The sequence below is a fragment of the Heterodontus francisci genome, chromosome 13, assembly GCF_036365525.1.
Source record: "Heterodontus francisci isolate sHetFra1 chromosome 13, sHetFra1.hap1, whole genome shotgun sequence".
Taxonomy (NCBI): Eukaryota; Metazoa; Chordata; class Chondrichthyes; order Heterodontiformes; family Heterodontidae; genus Heterodontus; species Heterodontus francisci.
In genome coordinates this window covers 107,775,958-107,798,527 of record NC_090383.1, presented here as the reverse complement: position 1 = coordinate 107,798,527, position 22,570 = coordinate 107,775,958, and the positions used below count along the sequence as shown (strand labels likewise).

The 22,570-nt window shown below is 45.0% G+C and overlaps 1 protein-coding gene across 1 annotated transcript; it reads left to right on the top strand.

The window, feature by feature from the left end:
* The first annotated feature begins 12,534 nt into the window (after nt 1-12,534).
* LOC137376728 (multiple coagulation factor deficiency protein 2 homolog) lies at nt 12,535-20,254 on the top strand. The gene is made up of 4 exons (XM_068045703.1): nt 12,535-12,677; nt 14,599-14,685; nt 17,874-17,995; nt 20,091-20,254. Exons 1-4 carry the CDS (start codon nt 12,535-12,537, stop codon nt 20,240-20,242), a joined length of 504 nt encoding a protein of 167 aa, XP_067901804.1. The 3' UTR covers nt 20,243-20,254.
* Nucleotides 20,255-22,570: the final 2,316 nt, after the last annotated feature.

Here is a 22,570-nt window from a genome sequence, read left to right as displayed (position 1 = left end):
CATTTGCAGTGTAAAGAAATTCTCAATTCTTTATTTGATCTGCTAATAGATATCTTGGCATGAATTTTACTAGCCCTCAGACAGGGGGGGGGCACGGGAAATTCTTCTGGGAGAGGCTCACCACGACCCTCACGCTGGGAAGGCCCCACCGCATTTTACCGGCAGTGTGGCCTTGGTGCGGTGCCACCACCACCCCCCCCCCCACCACTTGGCGGTGGAGCCTTAATTTTCATCTGTAAATGCACTGTAATGTATTCAAATAAACTTACCTTGTCCCAACAGCCATCCTATGCTGATATTCCAGCCAGTGGCCGGAAAATCCCACACTTTTGGTTCCCCATTCGGGAATCCGAGGCATGACATTGGTGGTGGGGTGGGGGGGAGTGGGGAGAACTATTGTAATTGGTTGTGGGGATGATGGGAAGGGGTTGAGGGTCAAATGTTGTGATGTTAGGGGGGAAAGTTCAGGAAGGAAATCAAAAGGTGATTTTTTGGCAGGATATGTCACTGTAATAAATAAGGATCCATTGGGGTGGGTGAGGGGAAGCTAAGTTGGAATAAAATTGTTCGGCAGGTTGCATAATTCAGATTAATAATTGAAATGAGAATGAAGGGCCTGAAACCCTTTAAAAATGGTGCTGGCACCTGCACAGTGACACCGTTGCTGGGGACGGAGCTGCCGCCCCCTTTACGACATCGTGGGCCCCCTCTCCGCCCCCTCCATTTAAATGAGCCCCCGCGCAAAATATTGTGGGGACTCAGCAACGGTTGCTCCGCACAATGGACCTTCAAAGCACACTGCCATGATCTACAGTGCACTAGTAAAATTCAGCCCCTTATATTTACGCCCACTTATTCTGGACTCGCCCACAAGTGGAAATTCACTGTATTGCATTCAATCATAACTTTTTAGAAATCCATGCTGAATTTTTTCTATTCTCTGGCCACAAAATTCAGCTTTGTAGCACCATTGACACGAGCGCTACGGAACACCAAAACTTCAAAAATGATGGCTGGACTGCTTCTAGCATGGCCTACGCAGTGCTCCCTGACTGTAAACATGCAGATCGTGACATCAAACAGCATTCAGTGTTGAGTTGCCGCATCTTGGCCCTCCCAGGTCTTCTTAACGCCCACTCAATGGCCGGACTTTTACGGTGGACGGACGGGAGCCGGACTCCGACATGAAAGTCGGTGGCGAACCTGCTTCCGCCGAACCTGGGGATCTGTCCCGTATTTTATGGGTCCCCGGGCTTTAATTGTCCCGAGGCAGGACTTCCACCCACTTGAGGGAGGAGGTCCCGCCTCAGTGAGCTGTCAGCCAATCAGCGGGCTGGCAGCTGTTAGTCCCATCAGCGCCACCGGGAGCTGATGCCATGGAATGAGGAGGGAAGGTAAGTAGGGTTTTGCCTCAGCAGGGGGATCGATCCTTCCCTGGTGAGGCTGGAGTGGTCCTTTGTGGGGAGGGGGTGTCTTGGGTCCTGGGGATGGGTTGGGAGGCAGGGGCGGCCCTCAATCGGTCACCCTGTGGCCTTTCACATCCCCAGCACACCCGTTTGCCATGAGTAAAATATCCGTGGAGGTGGGCGAGGGCCCTTAAGTGGCCACTTCAGGGTCTTGATTGGCCTCAGGCGGGCGGGCCGTTTCCCACTCCCCACCCCCCACCTGACCTCCGTAAACTTATCCGGAGGCGGAATCAGGGCGGGTAGGCCTCCCAGAGTCTGCCGCTCAATTTTGCATTGCCCCCACGCCACCATCCAACCTGAACTGACGAGGGTTTTCAGAGAGCACCTCTCTTACTGCCATCTCAGTCATGAACAAGGTGGTGGTGACTGAACTGTGCAACCTACAACCTGACCTGCACAGCAGGGTGAGCATGGCACTGCCAGTGGCCGTAAAGATAACTATGGCCCTCAATTTCTATGGCAGCGGATCCTTCTAGATGGGCACAGGCCACATTTCCAACATTTCACAGTGTGCCATTTATTGATTGCCACATCAGGTAGGTGACAGAGGCTCTGACTAGAAAGAATGGGGAAATTCATTGTCTTCTCACCGACCAGAGAGAAGCAGGAGGAGTGAGTATGTGACATTCCAGGTTAGCAGGATTCCCAACGATGCAGGGTAGCATCGACTGCTCTGCAGGCCCCACAAATTAACATGGAGATGTACCACCACTTCATGAACATGTGGTTAGTGTACAACCATGGCCAGCACATTCAGTCGGTGAATGCCCGCTATCCTGGCAGCAGCCACGACGCATTTAGGCCACCATGACAAACCAGAGACTGGCTGCTTAGTGCACCACTCATGGCTCATGATTCCCTTCTGCCCCTGACCACACGTGGACAGCGCCCCTACAATGACAGTCGTGCTGTCACCAGGAACATCACAGAGCAAGCCATTAGCGTCCTGAAACCAAGGTTCGTACCTGGACCACTCGGGTACGCATTGGAGCATGTCTCCAAATTCATACTGTCTTTCACAACCTCGCTCTCGTGAGGTTGCAGCCATTGCCACCAGGCCTTCAGAGGGCACCTCTGGGAGTGTGGGAGGTGGGGGGGCATGGGTGGTGGTTGGGGAAGAGAGGGAGGAAGAGAAGAGGGAGGAGGCATCAGGAACACCTTGTTATCTAATCTTTTAGCAAAGATTCTAGTGGTAAGCTAACTGGTCTATAGCTCCTTTTTATCTCCTTTTTGAAGATAGGGATTATATTTCCTGCTTGCCAATTCTCTGACATTATTCCCCATTCTATTTAATTTTTTTAATATAGGGTTCCTAGTGCCTCTGATATCTCCTCCTTAGCTTCTTTTGAGTATGTGCGGGTGCAATCCATTTGGACCCAGGGCTTCTCCTCAAGTTTGTCTTGGTTATGCGTTTAACAGGGGGTTTCTGTTATATTTATGGTGAAGATAAGATGGTGGAGCTGGAGCATTTCCAAGGAAATTTCTGGCCATTGAAATTTGTACATGGAACAATGCAAGCCTTTTACATCCTCAGCAAATGCTGTTTACAAATCCCCATTGCCTGCTGGCTATATGGCTTCTGTGTACAACATATCCTAGGTGAGAGCCCAGAACACAAACTGCCCTAATTTAGCATCAGTTTCTGACCTCAGTGAAGAATGCCACAGGATGACTGGTGTGGGAATTGTGAGTACAGTAAAACATACTTGGAGGGGAGGTTGGGGCTAAGGCATGTTTCTGAGTTGAGTTTGAGTTTTTGGTTTGGATAGAGCAGGGGAACTCGATCTACTGTGTTCTACACCTGTTCAATGCTCAATGCCAACACCAGGAAATGAAGTGCATTACCTAGGATAACATCCTTCACCCTGAAGAGCCCAAAATATATATTGAATGAAATAAGCTAAAGCAAAAATTTCTCCCTTTGAAAGACAGCTCTTTGAGCCTTCTCTCAGGTTCTGTTTTATCAATGATGTGCGACAATTTATTAAAGTATTGTATCTATTCAAATATTACACAAGTTATCCAAACATGTCTTGAAAACAGTCCTTTCATTTCTCGATTTTTTTTGTCCTTGTATCTGTCATTTCTTTCACTTCCGACAATTCTCTCCTCTCCTGGAGGCGCTGACCCATGCTGGGGCCCAGTTTCATCAGCACAAGCAACTCTTCAGCAGCCGAGATGATGAGTGGTTGTGGGCTATTTGACTGTGGGAGCATCACAGCTGGATCCAAGTCTGTCCTGATCTAACACCCACACATGTATGTTCCACCAGGAGCCACTGGATAATGATCAAGGGCTGAAACACCGACTGAATGGCCTCTCTTTAGCCCAAGGACACTCAGGCATATTACAGCTCTGGCTGTGATCAATTAGAGTCATAGAGTCGTACAGCATAGAAACAGGCCCTTCGGCCCACCGTGTCCATGCCGACCATAATGCCTGTCTATACTCATCCCACCTGCCTGCATTAATTCCATATCCCTCTATGCCTTGCTCATTCAAGTACCTGTCCAGATGCCTCTTAAATGTTGCTACTGTTCCTGCCTCAACCACCTCCTCAGGCAGCTCGTTCCAGATACCCACTATTCTTTGTGTGAAATATTTACCCCTTTGATCCCCTTTAAACCTCCTCCCTCTCACCTTAAATCTATGCCCTCTAGTTTTAGTCACCCCTACCATGGGAAACAGACTCGGCTATTTACCCTATAATAATTTTATATACCTCTATCATGTCCCCTCTCAACCTCCTTCGCTCCAGGGAAAACAGACCCAGCCTATTCAATCTTTCTTTATAACTCAAGCCTTCCAAACAGGCAACATCCTTGTGAATCTTTTCTGCACCCTCTCTAGCTTAATCACATCTTTCCTGTAGTGCGGCGACTAGAACTGCACACAGTACTCCAAATGCGGCCTAAACAACGTTATGTACAACTGTAACATGACGTCCCAACTCTTGTACTCAATGCCTCGGCCGATGAAGGCAAGCATGCCATACGCCTTCTTCACCACCCTGTCTACCTGTGTTGCCACTTTCAGGGAACTTTGTACTTGCATCCCAAGGTCTCTCTGCTCAACAACACTCCCCAGGGCCCTGCCATTCACTGTATATGTCCTGCCCTGGTTTAACTTCTCAAAATGCATCACTTCGCACTTGTCTGTGTTAAATTCCATTTGCCAATCCCTTGCCCACTTTCCCAGTTGACCTATATCCTGTTGTAACTTTAGACAACCTTCTTCACTGTCCACTATACCACCAATTTTGGTGTCATCTGCAAACTTACTAATCATGCCCCCTACATGCACATCCAAATCATTAATATATTTGACAAACAACAGAGAGCCCAGCACCGATCTCTGTGGCACACCACTGGTCACCGGCCTCCAATCTGACAAACAACCCTCCACTACCACCCTCTGCCTCCTATCACCAAGCCAATTTTGCATCCATTTGGCTAGCTCACCCTGAATCCCATGTGTTCGAACCTTCCGGACCAGCCTACCATGCGTGACCTTGTCAAAGGCCTTGCTAAAGTCCATGTAGACAACGTCCATCGCCCTGCCCTCGTCAATCCTCTTGGTCACCTCCTCAAAAAGCTCAATCAAATTCTTGAGACATGATTTCCCACTCACAAAGCCATGCTGACTATCCCTAATCAGACCTTGCCTTTCCAAATGCATATAAATCCTGTCTCTCAGAATCCCTTCCAAAAACTTTCCCACCACTGATGTAAGGCTCACCGGCCTGTACTTCCCTGGTTTATCCCTGATACCCTTCTTAAATAAAGGCACAACATTAGCTATCCTCCAGTCTTCCGGTGCCTCACTCGTGGCTAATGATGATACAAAAATCTCTGCCAGGGCCCCAGCAATCTCCTCCCTTGCTTCCCATAGCATCCAAGGATACACCTGGTCAGGCCCTGGGGATTTATTCATCTTAATGCACTTCGAAATCTCCAGCATCTGGACAGGTAGTTGAATGAGCAAGGCATACAGGGCTATGGAATTAATGCAGGAAGGTGTGATTAGTATAGATAGGCATTATGGTCGGGATGGGCATGGTGGGCCGAAGGGCCTGTTTTATGCTGTACAACTCTATGACTGTAACATCTCCTCCTTTGTAATGTTGATATGCTCCAGGATATCGGTGTTCCCTCCCTTGAACTCACTAGCTTCCATGACCTTCTCCGTGGTAAATACAGACGAGAAGTATTCATTTAAGACCTCGTCCATTTCCCGTGGCTCCACATGTAGATTACCACACTGATCCATAAGGGGACCTACTCTCTCTCCCTAGCTACCCTTTTACTCTTAATATACTTATAGAATCTTTTAGGATTCTCTTTTATCTTATCTGCCAGGAAATCTTATGGCCCCTTTTCGCCCCTCCTAATTTCCTACTTAAGTGTACTCCTACATCCCTTATACTCCTCGAGTTGCTTATACCTGACATATGCCTCCTTCTTTTTCCTGACCAGACCCTCAATATCCCTCATCAACCAAGGTTCCCTAAATTTGCCAGCCTTGCCCTTCAATCTAAAAGGAACATGCCGGCCCTGAACTCTTCCTATCTCACTTTTAAAAGCCTCCCACTTGCCAGACGTCCCTTTACCTGTAAACAGCCTCTCCCATCCAACTTTTGAGAGTTCCTGTCTGATGCCATCGAAATTAGCCTTCCCCCAATTTAGGACTTCAACCTGAGGACCATAACTATCTTGAAGCCAGTAGAGTTATGGTCACTGGTCCCAAAGTGCTCCCCCACTGACACATCAACCACCTGCCCATCCTCATTTCCTAAGAGGAGGTTGAGTGTAGCCCCTTCTCTAGTCGGGCCATCCACATACTGCTTAAGAAAACTATCCTGGACACACTTAACAAATTCTTCCCCATCTGATCCCTTAACACTAAGGCAGTCCCAGTCAATATTAGGGAAGTTAAAATCACCTACTATTACAACCCTATAATTCCTACACCGATCTGTGATTTCCTTACATATATGCTCTTCCAATTCCCTCTGACTATTGGGGGGCCTATAGTATAATCCCATCAAAGTGATCACCCCTTTCTTATTTCTAAGTTCTACCCATATGGCCTCGCTGGACGTTTCCACCCGGGATATCCTCTCTAAGTACTGCCATGATGTCCTCCCTAATCAATAGTGCAACTCCCCCTCCTCTCTTACTTCCACCTCTGTCACGCCGGAAGCATCGGTACCCCAGAACATTGAGCTGCCAGTCCTGCCCATCCCTCAACCACGTTTCCATCATAGCAATAATGTCACAATCCCATGTACTGATCCATGCTCTGAGTTCATCTGCCTTACCTGTAAGGCTTCTTGCATTAAAGTAAATGCAGTTTAGCCTACCAGACCTTCCACGCTCCCTGTCCTGCCCCTGCCCGGCCTGCCTACTGGACTTGCTCGCTTTAACCTCCACATTTGCCTCAACTATCTCATCGGAGAGACTACTACTTTGGGTCCCACCCCCCTGCCAGACTAGTTTAAACCTTCCCGAGTAGTACTAGCAAACCTCCCCACAAGGATATTGGTCCCCCTCCAGTTCAGATGCAACCCGTCCCTCTTGTACAGGTCACCTCTGCACCAGAAGAGATCCCAATGATCCAAGTAGCTGATGCCCTCCGGCCTACACCAGCTCTTCAGCCACGCACTCATTTGCCTTATCCGCCTACTCCTACAGAGCAGACCAGGGATCAAACCTGGGATCGTCCTGGTTAATATGGCTCAGTCGTCATACAGAGTAGTGGAGGGAGAGCACAGTCAATCGTTTCTCACTGCTGTGGTCAGATTGTTTGGGTCATTAAATTGCCTCTTCCAGTTATGAGCTGTGGGAATGTGAGATGTCGAGGGACAGTTACATCCTGTACGATCCTCTATATTAACGAATCATCTACACTATCATTCACTCTTGGGAAATAACAACAAAGAACCACTTTCAGTACTCAAGCTTAGTTCTTTCTAAAGTCTGTTCTGGAAAGAATAAAACATTTGGATTAAAGTTTAAAAAAAAGCATTCAGTTTTGACTTACCATATTGAGCCTAATTACACCATATGAACAGTGATTTAATATTAAGAGAGAGGAAGAGGAGGAGAGAATCTGCCCAAATTCTTCACCACAGCTAAAGTGCTCAGTTTGTATAGCTTCCCCTGATACATCTGCACTTTAAAACTGTGCATCGTAGAACACTTGAGTATTAATCTTTGGTAAAAGGATTATATCTGCTGCTTAACTTAATTTTAGCTTTATACATCCCATGGGATAGCAGGCAGTACAAAGTGCAGGCTATAACTCGTTGCATGCAGCTCAAAAGTAGTTTTCGTAATGCTTACTGTGGCTCTTTCTATGCAAATGACGGTTTTTGTAAACACCCCAGATTTGCAACACCATTTTTTTAATTTACGTATTTATTTCTGCTCAACAGGGTGATAAGTTTCAGTTCTAAGGAAATCACACATTTTCTCATTGAAGGTATCAAGTAGCAGCATCAGGCGTGTCCAGTCAAGTCGGCTAGGACAACAACAACTTACATTTGTATAGGGCCTTTCACATAATAAAACGTCCCAAGGTGCTTCACAGGAGCGCTCTAAGATAAACTTTGACACTGAGCCACATATGGTGTTATTAGGGCAGATGGCCAAAAGCTTGGTCAAGGAAGCATGTTTAAAGGAGTGCATTAAAGGAGAGAAAGAGGTAGAGCGGTTGGGAGGATATTCAAGAGCTTAGGGTCTCAGCAACTGAAGGTGCAGCCACCAATGTTGGAGCAATTAAAATTGGGGATGCTCAAGAGGCCAGAATTTAATGAGCTTGGAGGATTGTGAGGCTGGAGGAAATTATAGAGATAGGGAGGAGTGAGGCCATGGAGAGACTTGAAAACAAGGAGAATAATTTTAAAATCAAGACATTGCTTGACCGGGAGCCAATAGGTCAGTTAGCACAGGCGGGTGATGGGTGAATGGGGCTTGCCGTGAATTAGGACACGGGCAGCAGCGTTTTGAATGACCTCAAGTTTATGGATGATAGAATGTGGGAAACTGGCCAGGAGTGCATTGGAATAGTCAAGTCAAAAGAGAAAAAAAAAGTCATAGATGAGGGTTTCAGCAGCAGATGAGCTGAGGCAGGGACAGAGATGGAAATAGGCAGTCTTAGTGATGGCCTGGATAGGCAGTCAGAACCTCAACTCGGGATCGAATATGACATCAAAGAGAGGTACAGAACATCAATCCCAACAACATCCCTGAACCCAAACCTCAGGTGAACATCCCTTACTGTCCCATGTCTCAGAGTGAGGCTGTACTGAGGGTCTATTTGTGCTGTGACCATATTTCCACTGGACTCTGGGTTTGTGACTGTTCACACTCACTACATTAGGACTCTGACACCAAAGGAGAGGAGAGAATTTTGCCTGAGTTGGGATTTGAATGCAGCTCTCAGAATAGAGGACAGTTTGCTATCCCACAACACCACCCAACTCCTTATATTTTCTATTATCTTCTACCTGACAAATTTGAAAGTCTAATTAACATAACTAAATTAAAGCTCAGCCGTACAATGAAGAGTCTGAATTATTCCACATCAATTAAAATTCCTGTGAACTCCTGCTAGAGAGACTAATTGGAAGTGTTTCCACTGCCAGTCCCACTCTTAGGGAGTTATCAGATGGCATGAAATCTGACTGTGGCGAGTGTGCAGCCAGTTCATAGAATCAGAGAATGGTTACAACACAGAAGGAGGCCAGAATCAAAATCTGGAGATCATTAAGAATTCTCTGACAAGATTTGAAAGCAAAGATGTTCCCAGGTTGAACTTTCTCTTGTTTTTGGGAATTCTATTGGCGCAAACGGAGTGGGAAGGGAGAAATCGGCCAGATCAACACCAGAGCTCATGGAATTTTAAACGTGCGTTTTCCACAATCTTTTACGCTGACTCAAGGTTCAATTCCCATGAATCAAGCTCCGTCCACAGGGTGACATTGTTAGATTCTGCTGACTGCACTGGTTTAGGAAGCCTCTTCTAATATTACCGGTTCGATGCGGAGAGAATGTTTGCACTTGTGAGATTAGTCCAAAACTAGCTGCCATAAATACAATATTGTGGACAGGTGGTAAGTGGTGTGGGTGGCTTTCAGTTTTCGCCTCCCAACTGAACGCAGATAGTGTTTTGTCAAAAATGGTGTGTTCTTCCTGAGTGTTTTTTAGGGTCAAATAAACTGACAAACAATAGGTTTTCTTTTAGGTTTAAAAGACGGAAGGTTAAATTTTTATTTATCAGCAAAACCCATACTGTTCGCAACCTTCACCCACTCATACATTCACGCACATGCACATTTAAAGATAGATAGATGTGAAAGGATAGGATGCAATTAAAGTCCAAAGTGATGTAAGAGTTCATGGTTCACAGAAACCTTTTGAATCTTCTCGGGAGGGAAGTCTTTTCAAAGGTGCAGGCCTGGATGTTTGCAGTTGTGAATTTGCTGAGGTATTGTAGATTTCTGGTGGTTAAAAGTTCGGTCTGGAGGCAGTGGTCACCTTTAAGTTCTCTGTTGCAGCAAGTTGCAGTGTAGTATCAGCAACAGAGCTTCTCCCTCAGTTGGACCGATCTCTTAGCCTTTGGCTGGAACTGGCTTGCTGTGGTTTTTACTTGATCGCCCCTCTCACTCCAGAGGGCTACCTTTTAAGGTAAAAATACATCACAGTCGAGTCTCTGTCAGATGAGACAGGGCCCTCTTCCCTGGTGTGACCACACAATGGTCAAGGATCTGGAAATCATTGCTATGTGTTGGCATCTGGATGGGGACCATTATGTTACAATGGTGCTACTTCACACCTATACATCTTGTTTTGGGCTGTGGAGTCAGTCTGCCTTACAGAACTTTTGTCAGTTCTTTCCTGTAGATAGGAGTCATCAACATGTAATGGGCTCCTTTCAATTCCAATGGGTTTTCCCCAGAACTAATTCACATGCAGTTAATGAGTTTCATCTTTGCAAGCAGGCTTGTTTATTGACAGTACAGGAGGGGGTCACCTGACCTCTATGCCATTTTGTCCGTGGTACAAATAGGTCCATATTCTTGTAGTTCAGTTTAACAGTTGATTTCTTTATTTCATAACTTCTCCAGTTCATTCTCCTTCTGAGCATGACAACAAGATCATTACTGATACATCCACTAGGGAAATGAGGAGGAATTTCTTTACTCAGAGAGTGGTTAGAATGTGGAACTCACTACCACAGGAAGTGGTGTGGCAAATAACTTAGATACATTCAAAAGGAAAGTAGACGAATACGAGAGAAAAGGGAATAGAAGGATATGCTGAAAGGGTGAGATGAGGTAGGTGGAATAGGAGTAGATTCATGTAGAGTATGAACACCAGCACAACTAGTTCAGCTGAATGGTTCGTTCCTGTGATGTATATTCTATGTAATTCCTTGTACTTGTATTTGTGAGCAAAGCCCATGGTTTGCATCAACTCTACAGCTTACTGACTGGAAATGTCAGGTCATCACAGGAACACAATTATTTACACAATAAATTCTACTAACAGGTGAGCAGTATTGGAGAAGTTTGCATTGGACTAATGAAAATCTTCTCCTTTAATGATCTATCTGGTCCTCACTCGCACAGTCAATAACCTAAACAGAGAAAATGTTTGCAATAAAAGCAAAATACTGCGGATGCTGGAAATCTGAAACAAAAACAAGAAATGCTGGAATCACTCAGCAGGTCTGGCAGCATCTGTGGAAAGAGAAGCAGAGTTAACGTTTCGGGTCAGTGACCCTTCTTCGGAACTGACAAATATTAGAAAAGTCACAGGTTATAAGCAAGTGAGGTGGGGGTGGGGCGAGAGATAACAAAGGAGAAGGTGCAGATTGGACCAGGCCACATAGCTGACCAAAAGGTCACGGAGCAAAGGCAAATAATATGTTAATGGTGTGTTGAAAGACAAAGCATTAGTACAGATTAGGTGTGAATACACTGAATATTGAACAGCAGCAAGTGCAAACCTGAAAAAACCCCTGAAAAAAACAGTGGGTAAGCAAACTGAACAAACTAAGATGAAATGAAATAAATGCAAAAAAAGATTGTAAAAAATGTAAAAAAGAATGTAAAAAAAAGGAAGAAAAAATAACTAAAAATGAAAGTAAAATGGGGGGCTGTCATGCTCTTAAATTAGAGAAAATGTTTGTATTTACAAAGCTCAAGAGACAGGCACTATTATAACACTGTGACAGGCGATGTAATAATAAACAGATACGTTTTTGTGAGATTTACACTGAATCCTAACCTGTTATGTTTGTGCAGAAAAAGCCGGTTGACCTAAAATAGGACCATTGGACTAAAAACCTAAATCAGGAAAATGATTGGGCAATCAGGATATGTCCTGTGTGTTCCCACAATGACTTTTTCACCCTCTTCTCCTGGTTCTTGTTCTTGCTCAGGGACAGTCCACGAGTGCTGTGGGGGTAGGGGTGGGGGAATGAGTTCCCTCCCTCGCCCAGGGCACTAGGGTAGAAGCACATCTATCGCCTCCTACGTCAGCCAACCCAGAGCGGGTTGTGGCTGAACTCCTGCTGCTCTCTCTCTATTGGCTCAGTTGAATGTTGCTTTTGCCAAATGATCTATAAGAGCAGAGGTTAAAAAAAATTAATTTACATCATTTGGCAGGCTCACGACTTGCTAATTTAAATAACAAAGTAACTGATCCATGTGTTGCTTGGAATATTTAACAAGCTCCCTGCAGTCTTCCTTTCATTCAGATTTTGAAACGCAAATGCTGTTTTTTTTGGGCAAGGTAACGTGGGACAGCTTGCCTCATGAAAGGGAAGTAATGTTACAAATCAATCAGTTACATTGTTGCAGTCAGGAGAAGCTGAATATTTTGTCACACTAAACTGAAGGACAGCAGATGTTCTGAAACCATTAAGCCGCAATTTGGCAAAACTACAACCAGAACATATTGCACTCAATATCAGTACAGATAAAGGTGTTGTGGGAGTCGTGCATCTGCTGAGAACAAGTGCAGCTTAATGAGGAAGGCACGGAGGAGTTGGGTCAAAGATGTCGCACCCTGGAGTTCTCTGCATGTTTTTCTTCAGTTTTGGTCGTTTATCAATATGTAGTGATTCTCCCCAGCCTACAGTTCCCAAGGAGGGAATACTGGTGGATGCGTTTCACAACAGAAGCATCATCACCAATCACCAGTAAGTTTGTTGCAAACTCTTACAGACTACAAACCATATTTTGTTCCCTGTTATTCTGAGCTTATTTTACCAGTTGGAGTCTCTTGATGTTGCTTGCAAAGCGCCAGAGGTGTTATAAAAACTGTGCTGTTACACCACGAAGTTTGAGAGATACTGTTTCATAATCATTGCAAGTAGGCGTGGGATGTGAGAGTGCTGCAGAGGGGGCCCAGTGACTGCAGTAATGAAATGGAGGTCTCCAGCTATCAGAAGAATTTGTGAGGTTTCACAGGAATGCAAACGTTGGGAGGGGAGTGCAGAAACTCTGTGAAGGGGTTCTCAGGGGATTGGGTGAAGTGTTCTGTGATCTGGCCACATTAGGTTCTGAGTTCTGGGGAAGGTCCTTGGAGCCGGAGTATAGAGGGAGGGTGGCTGGGTGGGGTTCCTGAGGTCTGGGAACATTGAGAGGAGAGACCCAGGCTCTGGAATTGAGATCAGGAGGAGTTTGGGATCGTGGCTTCTTCCTTGATGATTTAGCAAGAAACGGTTCATTCACTCACTCAGCAGCTTGTGGGTAACCTAACCGAGGGTGGATAGATTACATTCATTTTGATTTGAGCTGGTTATGACAGTTTGGGACCCGCGTAAGGCAACAAACCTGAGGTAAAACCCCAGAATGTTCCTTCGTACGAATTCGTCTGGTTGCTGGACATGTATTTATCGGTATACTGAATCCTAGCTTTCATGTAACATGTAAAGCATGGCTTGAAAATCATAACACAGGAAGTAAGGCTACTTTCTATATAAGAGTTATATTATAGAAACGCACACGTCACTCTGGTAGTTCAGTAGATATATGAGAATATGAAAACAGAAAATGCTGGAAATACTCAGCAGGTCTGGCAGCATCTGTGGAGAGAGAAACAGAGTTAATGTTTAAGACCTGAAACATTAACTCTGCTTCTCTCTCCACAGATGCTGCCAGACCTGCTGAGTATTTCCGGCACTTTCTGTTTTAATTTCAGATTTCCAGCATCCACAGTATTTTATGTAGAATATAATCTGGCACTGAGCTGTATAATGCCAAGAGCCTCTATAGTATGCAGTCAGCTTGATCTCATCCAAAACTCTGCTGACCATATCCTAACTCACACCAAGTTTCGTTCACCCATTATTCTTGTGCTCGCTGATCGACCTTGTCTCCTAGTCCAGCAGTATCTCGGTTTTAAAATTCTAATCCTCGTTTTCAAATCCCTCGCCTCTGTCCTTTCTCTGTAATCGTTTCCAGCCCCCACAACCCTCCTAGATCGTTGCACTCCTCCAATTCTGGTCTCTTGCACTTCCCTGCTTTTAAACCCTCCACTATTGGAGGCTGTGTCTTTAGCTGCCTGGGCCCTATGCTCTGGAATTCCCTCCCTAATTTTCTCCACCTCTCTACTTCTCCTTCCTCTTTTAAGATGCTTCTTAAAACCTAGCTTGCTGGTTATGTTTGTGGTTATCTGCCTGAATATTTCTTTATGTCATTCGGCGTTTGATTATTCTCCTGTGAAATGCCTTGGTCATTTCACTGCTTTAACGATGCTACATAAATGCAACTTGCTGTTGTTGATGCCAGTTGACTCAGATTGGTAAATATACATGTGTGGACAGCAGAGGAGAGGATCAGACTCAGCTGTGAGATTCCCCAACAGTCTTTCCAGAATTAATTGCCTGGCCTCATACCATGAATAGCCACTTGGGTGAGGGACGAGACATCTCTGATGCATCAGAAACAAAATCTTAGCAGACGTCTGTGCTATCTGCGTGGGGGGTGGGGGGGGGGGGGGGGGGCGGCGAGGGGGGGCAGCGAATGGAAAATTTTGTTGTTCAGGTTCCCATTTTGACCATAGATAAAGAATTCTGCAATGCTTACAATTTTATATTCAATAAAAAACCATTCTAGTCATCTTCAGGAGGAGTTGAAGCACCATCTTGGCGAGCTCGACTTGGATGAAATGTCAGTAGAAGAGTTGGAATTCTATTATTTCACGTAAGTCAGATACATCTGCACTTCTGCTGAAGATCTTCATATATATTCCAATATTTATCCCTCAATTTACATCACCAAGACTGATTGGTTGGCTGGGTGACGCTTTGGAAATATTATTCATGACGATACAACACAAACCCTGTACCTCTTTACAGAAAACACACAATGCCCTATTGAGAGTCAGGAAAGTCATCGAGCAGACATTTGCAATTCGCAAATGAACCTGATATTTGAACTGTGTTGGGAATGGTGGAGGTGAGGAAGAGCATTTTGTACATTGTACTAGAAGAAAGACTGGCAGAAAGAATTCATGAGATCTCCTCCACCACAGCACGCTGCAGAGCAGTGTTCTATTGGCACATTACAGCACACAACTGGTTAACAGGGTCAATTTGAACTTTTGGGCAGTTGACAAGAGCTATTTCAAAGTCCTGGAATTATTTAAATGGAACATGCGAGCTTTGGGCTGCCTTGATGCAGCTTCAGATGTTCCATTACTTGGAGCTACACTTTTATTTTACACTTTTTACGCCATGCTTCTATTTTTCACATAAATTGCACACTCCAGTTAGCTGAACCCATAGTACGTAATTTATACTGAATAAATGACTGTTGGACAGCATTCTTAGAGCCCAGGAACTTTCTAAATGACCATTTTCGCTCTTTGTTTTTAACCCACTCAAAGGAACCTCAAAAAAGGGCAAAAGCATAAATTCCCATTTAACTATGTACTGGAAATAGTTCCATAATATCTGGCAGAAATACAATTCCAGAATTTTTACATGCTGTTTATTTTGTCTACCAACATCTAACATTCTATTGCAACATTATACCAGTCAGTTGTTTCTACAATATAATATTAAAAAGGAATCCCTCAGCCTAAGTGGATCAATGAATGTATTTTCTCTCTCAACCGAGAAAAGCCAATTATCCTGAAGAAGCAATCAGTAATTCCTTATAACTGATCTAAGAAGCTCCTGAAAATGTTGTCAGCAAAGTTAATATGGTGCTATTTAAACCCATCCTGCTGGGTTGCAGCTGATTTTGTGTGTTATTGTGATTGAGTAGTTATTGACAGGAGGAAGGGAGATCAACTATACGCCAGCCACTAAGATTCTCAACTCCACGGCTTGATTATCAGCTTTTTCCATTTTCATCAGCCAAACCTGTTCAGCATGAGCACATTTGTTCCCAGAATGATCATATGCCAACTCGTTGAATTTTAGCAGGAGGTACTTAACAGTTCAGTGAACTTGAGTATTGCTGAAACTAGTCATTTTTGCTGAAGCTTTTCACCTTGCACTCATCAGGACAATTCGCAAGAATACCAATGCAAGGGAAAGCAACAAATTTATACTGTATGAGAAGAGAGTGCTAATTAGTTGGCAAGTGGACTCTGATTGGTAGAGGCGTTGCCATAGAGAATGGACCAGTTTCTGGTGACTGACAGTTAATTGCCAAGCTTTGTTTGAAATTTAAACCAGGCAGATTGACTCCGATTGGTCAAGGCATTGCCCTGAGGAATGAACCAGCAAATGGCTGTCACCTATTTTGTTCAGCTGAAACAGGTGCAATGTGTGTACATGTACTTTCTGTCTGCAAAGAACAGGGCCCTGTGTATTAATATATGTAGCTTCCAGTACACACTAATGCGCCACACTGTGAGCCTGACTGACAATCTTACAAACATATGAACATACAAATTAGGAGCAGGAGTAGGCCACTCGGCCCCTCGAGCCTGCGCCGCCATTCAATAAGTTCATGGCTGAACTGATTACTCCACTTTACCACCTACCCCCAATAACCTTTCACCCCCTTGCTTATCAAGAATCTATCTACCTCTCTGCCTTAAAAAATATTCAAAGACTCTGCTTCCACCGCCTTTTGAGGAAGAGAATTCCAAAGACTCACGTCCCTCTAAGAGAAAAATTTCTCCTCATCTCGGTCTTAAACAGTGATCCCTGCTTCTAGATTCTCCCACAAGGGGAAACATCCTTTCCACATCTACTCTGTCAAGACCCCTCAGGATCTTATATGTTCCAATCAAGTCGCCTCTTACTCTTCTAAATTCCAACGGATACAAGCCTAGCCTGTCCAATCTTTCCTCAAAAGATAGCCTGCCCATTCCAGGTATCAGTCTAGTAAATTGGTTGTCAGCGTAATTCGGTGAACACAAAGTTACTTGGACTCCCTTAATAGCTCAGTGGATATATGCATGGCATTGTGTGGTACTAGGCCATAGGAAAGCACCAGCTTCAACACTTGACCTGAGTTCAATTAGTTATCTCAGTCAAAATTGCGATCGAGGTGCTATAATTCACCCAGTGTCTGGGCGGGGTTGGAGACACAGTCAAGGTTCCCACTTCTGTTTGTTGATGATTTAGACTTACTGGAAGTTATGTATTTCTGAATCACACATCATCATGACTTGGACATATATTGCTGCTCCTTCATTATTGCGGAGTCAAAATCCTGGAACTTCCTACCTAACAGAAAACCTGGGGAGCACCTTCGCCACACCGACTGCAGTGGTTCAAGAAGGGCGGCTCACCGTCACCTTCCCAAGGGCAACTAGTGATGGGCAGTAATTACTGGTCTTGTCAGCAATGCCCACATCCAGAGAAAAAAATGATCAAGAGCAATACTAATAATGTCTGCACATTAGTTGACCAAATTAATTTTTTATTTGAGAAAAGGTTAAGAGAAAAAAGCATATAATGGACTATGATACGGTTCAGACAGCCATACACTATTTTAATATGTATTGTTAATTTTGGGTAATCAACTGTAGAAATCACGCTAGCAATTGTGTCAATTATAATTCTTCAGTGTGAACATTATTACACCTGTTGGGAATGGAATGTGCTTCCTGGTAGTGTGCACCAGTATAATAAAATGCCAAATTCACTAGCATCCCCACTTCTGGGCACAGTAAAACCTTATGCACAACCACTGAAAGAGCCTCAAATCTGTGACCTTCCATTGAAAGACTAAAAACAAAATTAAATATAGCCACAGCAAGAGTAAATTTACTTTTTGACTGTCAGGCAGAAAGGAAAGCTTCACAAATATGTTTATTGTGATCTTTGCTTGCAGCATTTTTAATTTTCTCTCACACTTGGTAGAAAAAGACTTTCCCTCCTGAATGCATTAATTATGCGCTAACATCTCTCCCCCTCTCTCTGCAGTCTGCACGATTTTGATAAAAATATGCTCTTGGATGGCTTGGAAATAATGACTGCATTGGGAGAGTCTCTTGAAGAAGCCCTGGCTTCCTTTGCAACAAAGGACGTGATGACATTGCTAATAGGTATAATTCATGAATTAAGACCCTTGATCAACTGTGCAGGCAAATCACTCTAACCCTGGATCAAAACACTTCAGAATGAGATTGAGTCACTCCAGCCCCAAGTCAACGGGCTGGATTTTGCTCTCTTCCAGGCATCGGGTTCTGTGGCGGGGGGGCCTGAAGATGGTTCTGGATGAGGCCTGCCACGGACCTCGATGCCGGGAGGGCCCCGGCCCGATCCTCCCGGCGGGGGAGAGGCTACGTGGTGGCCCCCCCTCCGCTGGGCGACAGGACCACAATTTAAATATTCAAATGAATAAAATGATTAAATTACATAGACATACCTGCGATCTTGAGGGCCCGCTGTGATCTTCGGCACAGTGGCCGGCACTCCCACACCTTCAGATCCCCGTCCGGGGAAACATGGCACCACACTGGTGGGGGAGGGGGGAGGAGTTAGTTTGTCAGTGCGGGTGGTGGGGGACAGTGTCAAATATACCTAATGGGTATAGGGGATGGTGGGAAGGGTTGAACCTTAAACCTAGTGCATTTTATGGGGCGGGGGGGGGGAAGGTCAGATATAAAAGGTAAATGTTTTTGGGGGGGGGGGAAGAGGGCAAATAGTTAGTGTAATTGTTATTGGGGGGGGGAAAGGGGTGTTAGAAATTTATTAATTTAATTTTGGGGGTGGGGGGGGGGGGGGTAGGACTTTTAAAAATTTAAATTGGGCGGCAGGGCTGGCTGCCCTTTTAAAAACGGCGCCAGCTCCTGCACACAGGCAGCTGACGCCATTGCCGGGGATGGACAGCCCACTCCCTCCATGAGATTGGCTATTTAAATGAGCCACCACGCTTGAGATTGCGGTGGATCTTTGGCGCGTGGGCAGGCCGCCATTGTTTGAACTCACCGCCGACATTGACGGCGGGCTCATAAAATCCAGCTCAATAAATTTATATTAAAAGTATTGCATCCCATTTGTCATCCTTATTATTGCAACCCTTTCCTCATCATATATAGATAACAGAAAAAAAGCACATCCTCCAACTCACTTTAAGCAACACAAGAAATAATTTTGTATTATTTCAAGGCTTGGGATAGAGTTTCCCTTAGGTTGCACTGGTTTTTCCAGAGCAATTCACCTGAAATTGGCCAAACCAGCACAAAGATCAAGGAATTTCAACTGCAAGTTGCTTCCAGTGCAAATCGAGTTCCTGTAATTGTTTCTGTGGTTTCAAAAAAAGGCTGGAATCCAGCCTTGCTCACAAAACTGACCACAGCCCCAGATCGAATTAATCACCAAGGAGAGTTTCCTCGACTTGTGCCCATTGGAGGCTGTTGAGGAGGGTTTTAAATTTAAGCTTTTTTCTATAGGTGCAAGAACACTAATGCAAGTTTTAATTAATAAATGTTTAATTTACTAAGAAACTGACTACTGCACACCAATGAAACTAGTAAATGATTCTGTATAGTTTGAAAATGTCATTTTCAATTATTTAAAACCAGATTACTCACAGGTGGTGGACTAGACACTTACTAAAATCCTTAGTAATTGTGATAAACCTATTTTCAGTTGTATTAATAAATCTGCACCTGGTTACCACTCCTAAATATATCAAGGAATATTTTTAGTGCTGCCCAATTGCACTGGGTTCATGGAAGATTTTACGTCTGTGATTATGCAAACTAGTTGGAGTGGAAACTTGAACCTAAAATCAACTCTGAAAACTAGCACAATTTACAGTGCAATTTGCACCTCGATTGCCGATTGTGCCCAAAGTGCAATTTCCATTCTGTCTTGTGTACAGTGCATGCTTTCCTGTAACACTCAGCGGTTTAAATTCACATGAATTTGGGATGTTGACACCTACCCTGGTCTTAAACATCAGATAATGCAAATTGCTGTTCAATTACCAGGCCAAAATATTAAACCGAATTGAAAAGATTTTAACACAAGAACTTCCCTGGCTCCTCAGTTTACTGCAAGTCTGCTATAAATTGCAATTGCCGATACAGAGCTATTGTTTGTCGTACAGAACAAAGTTGATTTTACTCCATCAGATATTCATCAATCAGCCTGTCTTTCGAATCATATCTTCACTGTTTTCTTTTGGTACAGAAATGACAGATGAAGTTTTGGAAAAGGATGACGTTGACAGTGATGGATATTTATCTTACTATGAATATATGCACTCACAAAATAGGACAGCAAGTCCTACCACAATCCTGGATAAAAGTGCAAAAGAGAAAGCTTCAAAACAGCAAACCTGATACTGAGAACACACCAAAATCAAAGTGTTTAGAAAGCAATGAAACTAATAAAAAGGGGCAAACAAATCTGTGTCACATTTTGTAAATATTGTGCTTTCGTTAAAATACGTAGGTGAAACATTATCTGGCTCATCCCGACTACAAGGGTTGGATTTTTAAAGCCCGCTGAGTGTTGGTGCAGAGGTGAGCACCATTTAAAAATTGCATTCTCGAGGACCGGCACTAGGACCTGCTGCCTCCAGAATGCAACGTCATTTTTAAAGGGGAGGTCTGCAGCAAGGGAATGGGTCAGGTTCACGTCTCCAATTAATTGCCTGTTGAGCTCATTGAGAAGCTCATTAATAGGCTTGTCAGCAGCAGTTTTAAATTTTCAAAAGCTGGGAGGATGGAGGATGCCATATGGGGAACATGGCAGGGTGTTCAAGTCAGGAACACAGTGGGGGGCAACGAGGCCTATGGGAAGGACGGATTAAAATACAGCAGAGACCCAAAGTAAAACGCAACTGCTTCAAAAGTGCCGCAGCGTGGCCATTGCTGCAGCTGTAAGACTTGATTTTCTCAGTGGTGAGTGGCAGGAATCAGAGAGGGACGTGAGCCTACAGGCATCAGTTTAGCAGCTGGGGTTGGCAGGGGAAGGCCTGGTGAACACACAAAGCCCAGCTGAAGGAGTTCAGATGGGAACAGTCTACTCTGACATTGGATAGAGCAGCCAGGATGAGCTGCGGCAGATGCAACCTCCTAGACAGCAGGAGGCCAGAGGAGCACAGCGGGGGTCTGCAAGGGGAGGAAGGTGCTACCCAAGATATACAATGCATCGCCCAAGAGTCAGCTACCTGCAAATGACAGACAGATTGTCTCAGATCTGTGTGCTCTGACCCACAATGACCTGCGGCCTCGTGGTCCCCATGGCAGTGCCCTACCTGCAGATGTAAAGATCTCCGTCCCCCTAAACATCTATGCAACCAGGTCATTCCAGGAATCAACTGCGATTTAGGTGGCATCTCGCAGTTGGGAACTCATCAGACCATTAGGCAGGTCACAGATGCCATTTTCAGGAGGGCAGAGACTACACACACAGATGGGCCTGCGCAGGCACTGAGGGCATTTGGTTCAGCCTCCAGCACTGGCTTCCCCCAGGTGCAGGGCATCAAGACACCTCGCGACCAGCCAGCGAGATTCATCAACAGGAAGGGCTTCCACTCCCTCAATGTCCAAATGGTCTGCGACCACAAGAGCTTCCTCCATGTGTGAGCTTGCTTTCCTCGCAGCTGCCATGACCCCATCATTCTCTGCCAGTCCAGGTTGCCTCAGTCCTTCATTCCATCCCCCATAGTGCATGGATGCATCCAAGGGGACAAGGGAAATCCCCTGGACAGATGGCTTCTGACCCTCTACAGGAGCCCCTTGATAGAGACACAGAGGCAATACAACTAATGCCACCTGCTCAGCAGGCCAACTATTGAGCAGGCCATCGGGTTTTTGAAGGTACGATTCCAGTGCCTGGACCAGTCGGGTGGCATCCTCCAAAAGCCCCCTGCAATGTTCTCTGTCCTTGTGGTGGTCTCCGGTGCTCTCCATAAAATGGCCCTCCAGAAACTTGTTGAACTTGAGGACAGTGTGGCCCTGGAAGGAGACAGTTCAATGGGGGAGGAGCAGGAAGTAAGTGAGGAGGAAGAGGGGGCAGAGGGGGAATAACACTGAACAGAGCGCTGCCCCTGCTGCATGATGAGGTGACTTCCTCCTATCATCCTCCAAGAAGAGGACCTCCCTCCTCTCCCTCATTAAATCAAGGTAGGCATAAATGAAGTGAGGGTCTGCTCAAGCCCCAGTGCCAGGCCTCCAGCTCCCCTGTGACATCTCACTTCCCTTTGGAAGGCAAATCTCTCCCTCAGGACAACCAGCAGCCTCAGTGATGGCTGCCATGGGGTGTATACATGAGCTCCACACTTGATCTGACCCACCTCCATTTTCAATCACACTGGCTCTAAGTGGACAGGAAATCTGTCTCCATACCAATTAAGGGCTTACCCATCTGAAAATTGCAATCTGAATCAGTTTCCTACAGGAGGTGGGTTTCTGACCCAAAACCATTCCCACTCTCAGTTTCCCACCTCCGAAATGAAAATCCAGCTCCATGTCTTCAAGACCTAGTCTAATTATCTGCCCATCTCAAACCTATATCCTTCTACTGAAGCAGAAATGTGTCCAATTACTTGCTGAATGATCAATGGAGTTCATATTGCTAAACTAAGTCTAGCCCATTTCATTAGGAAACAAAACTAAACATTATTAATGTACAATTCTCAATATACCTTTGAAAGCATTCCT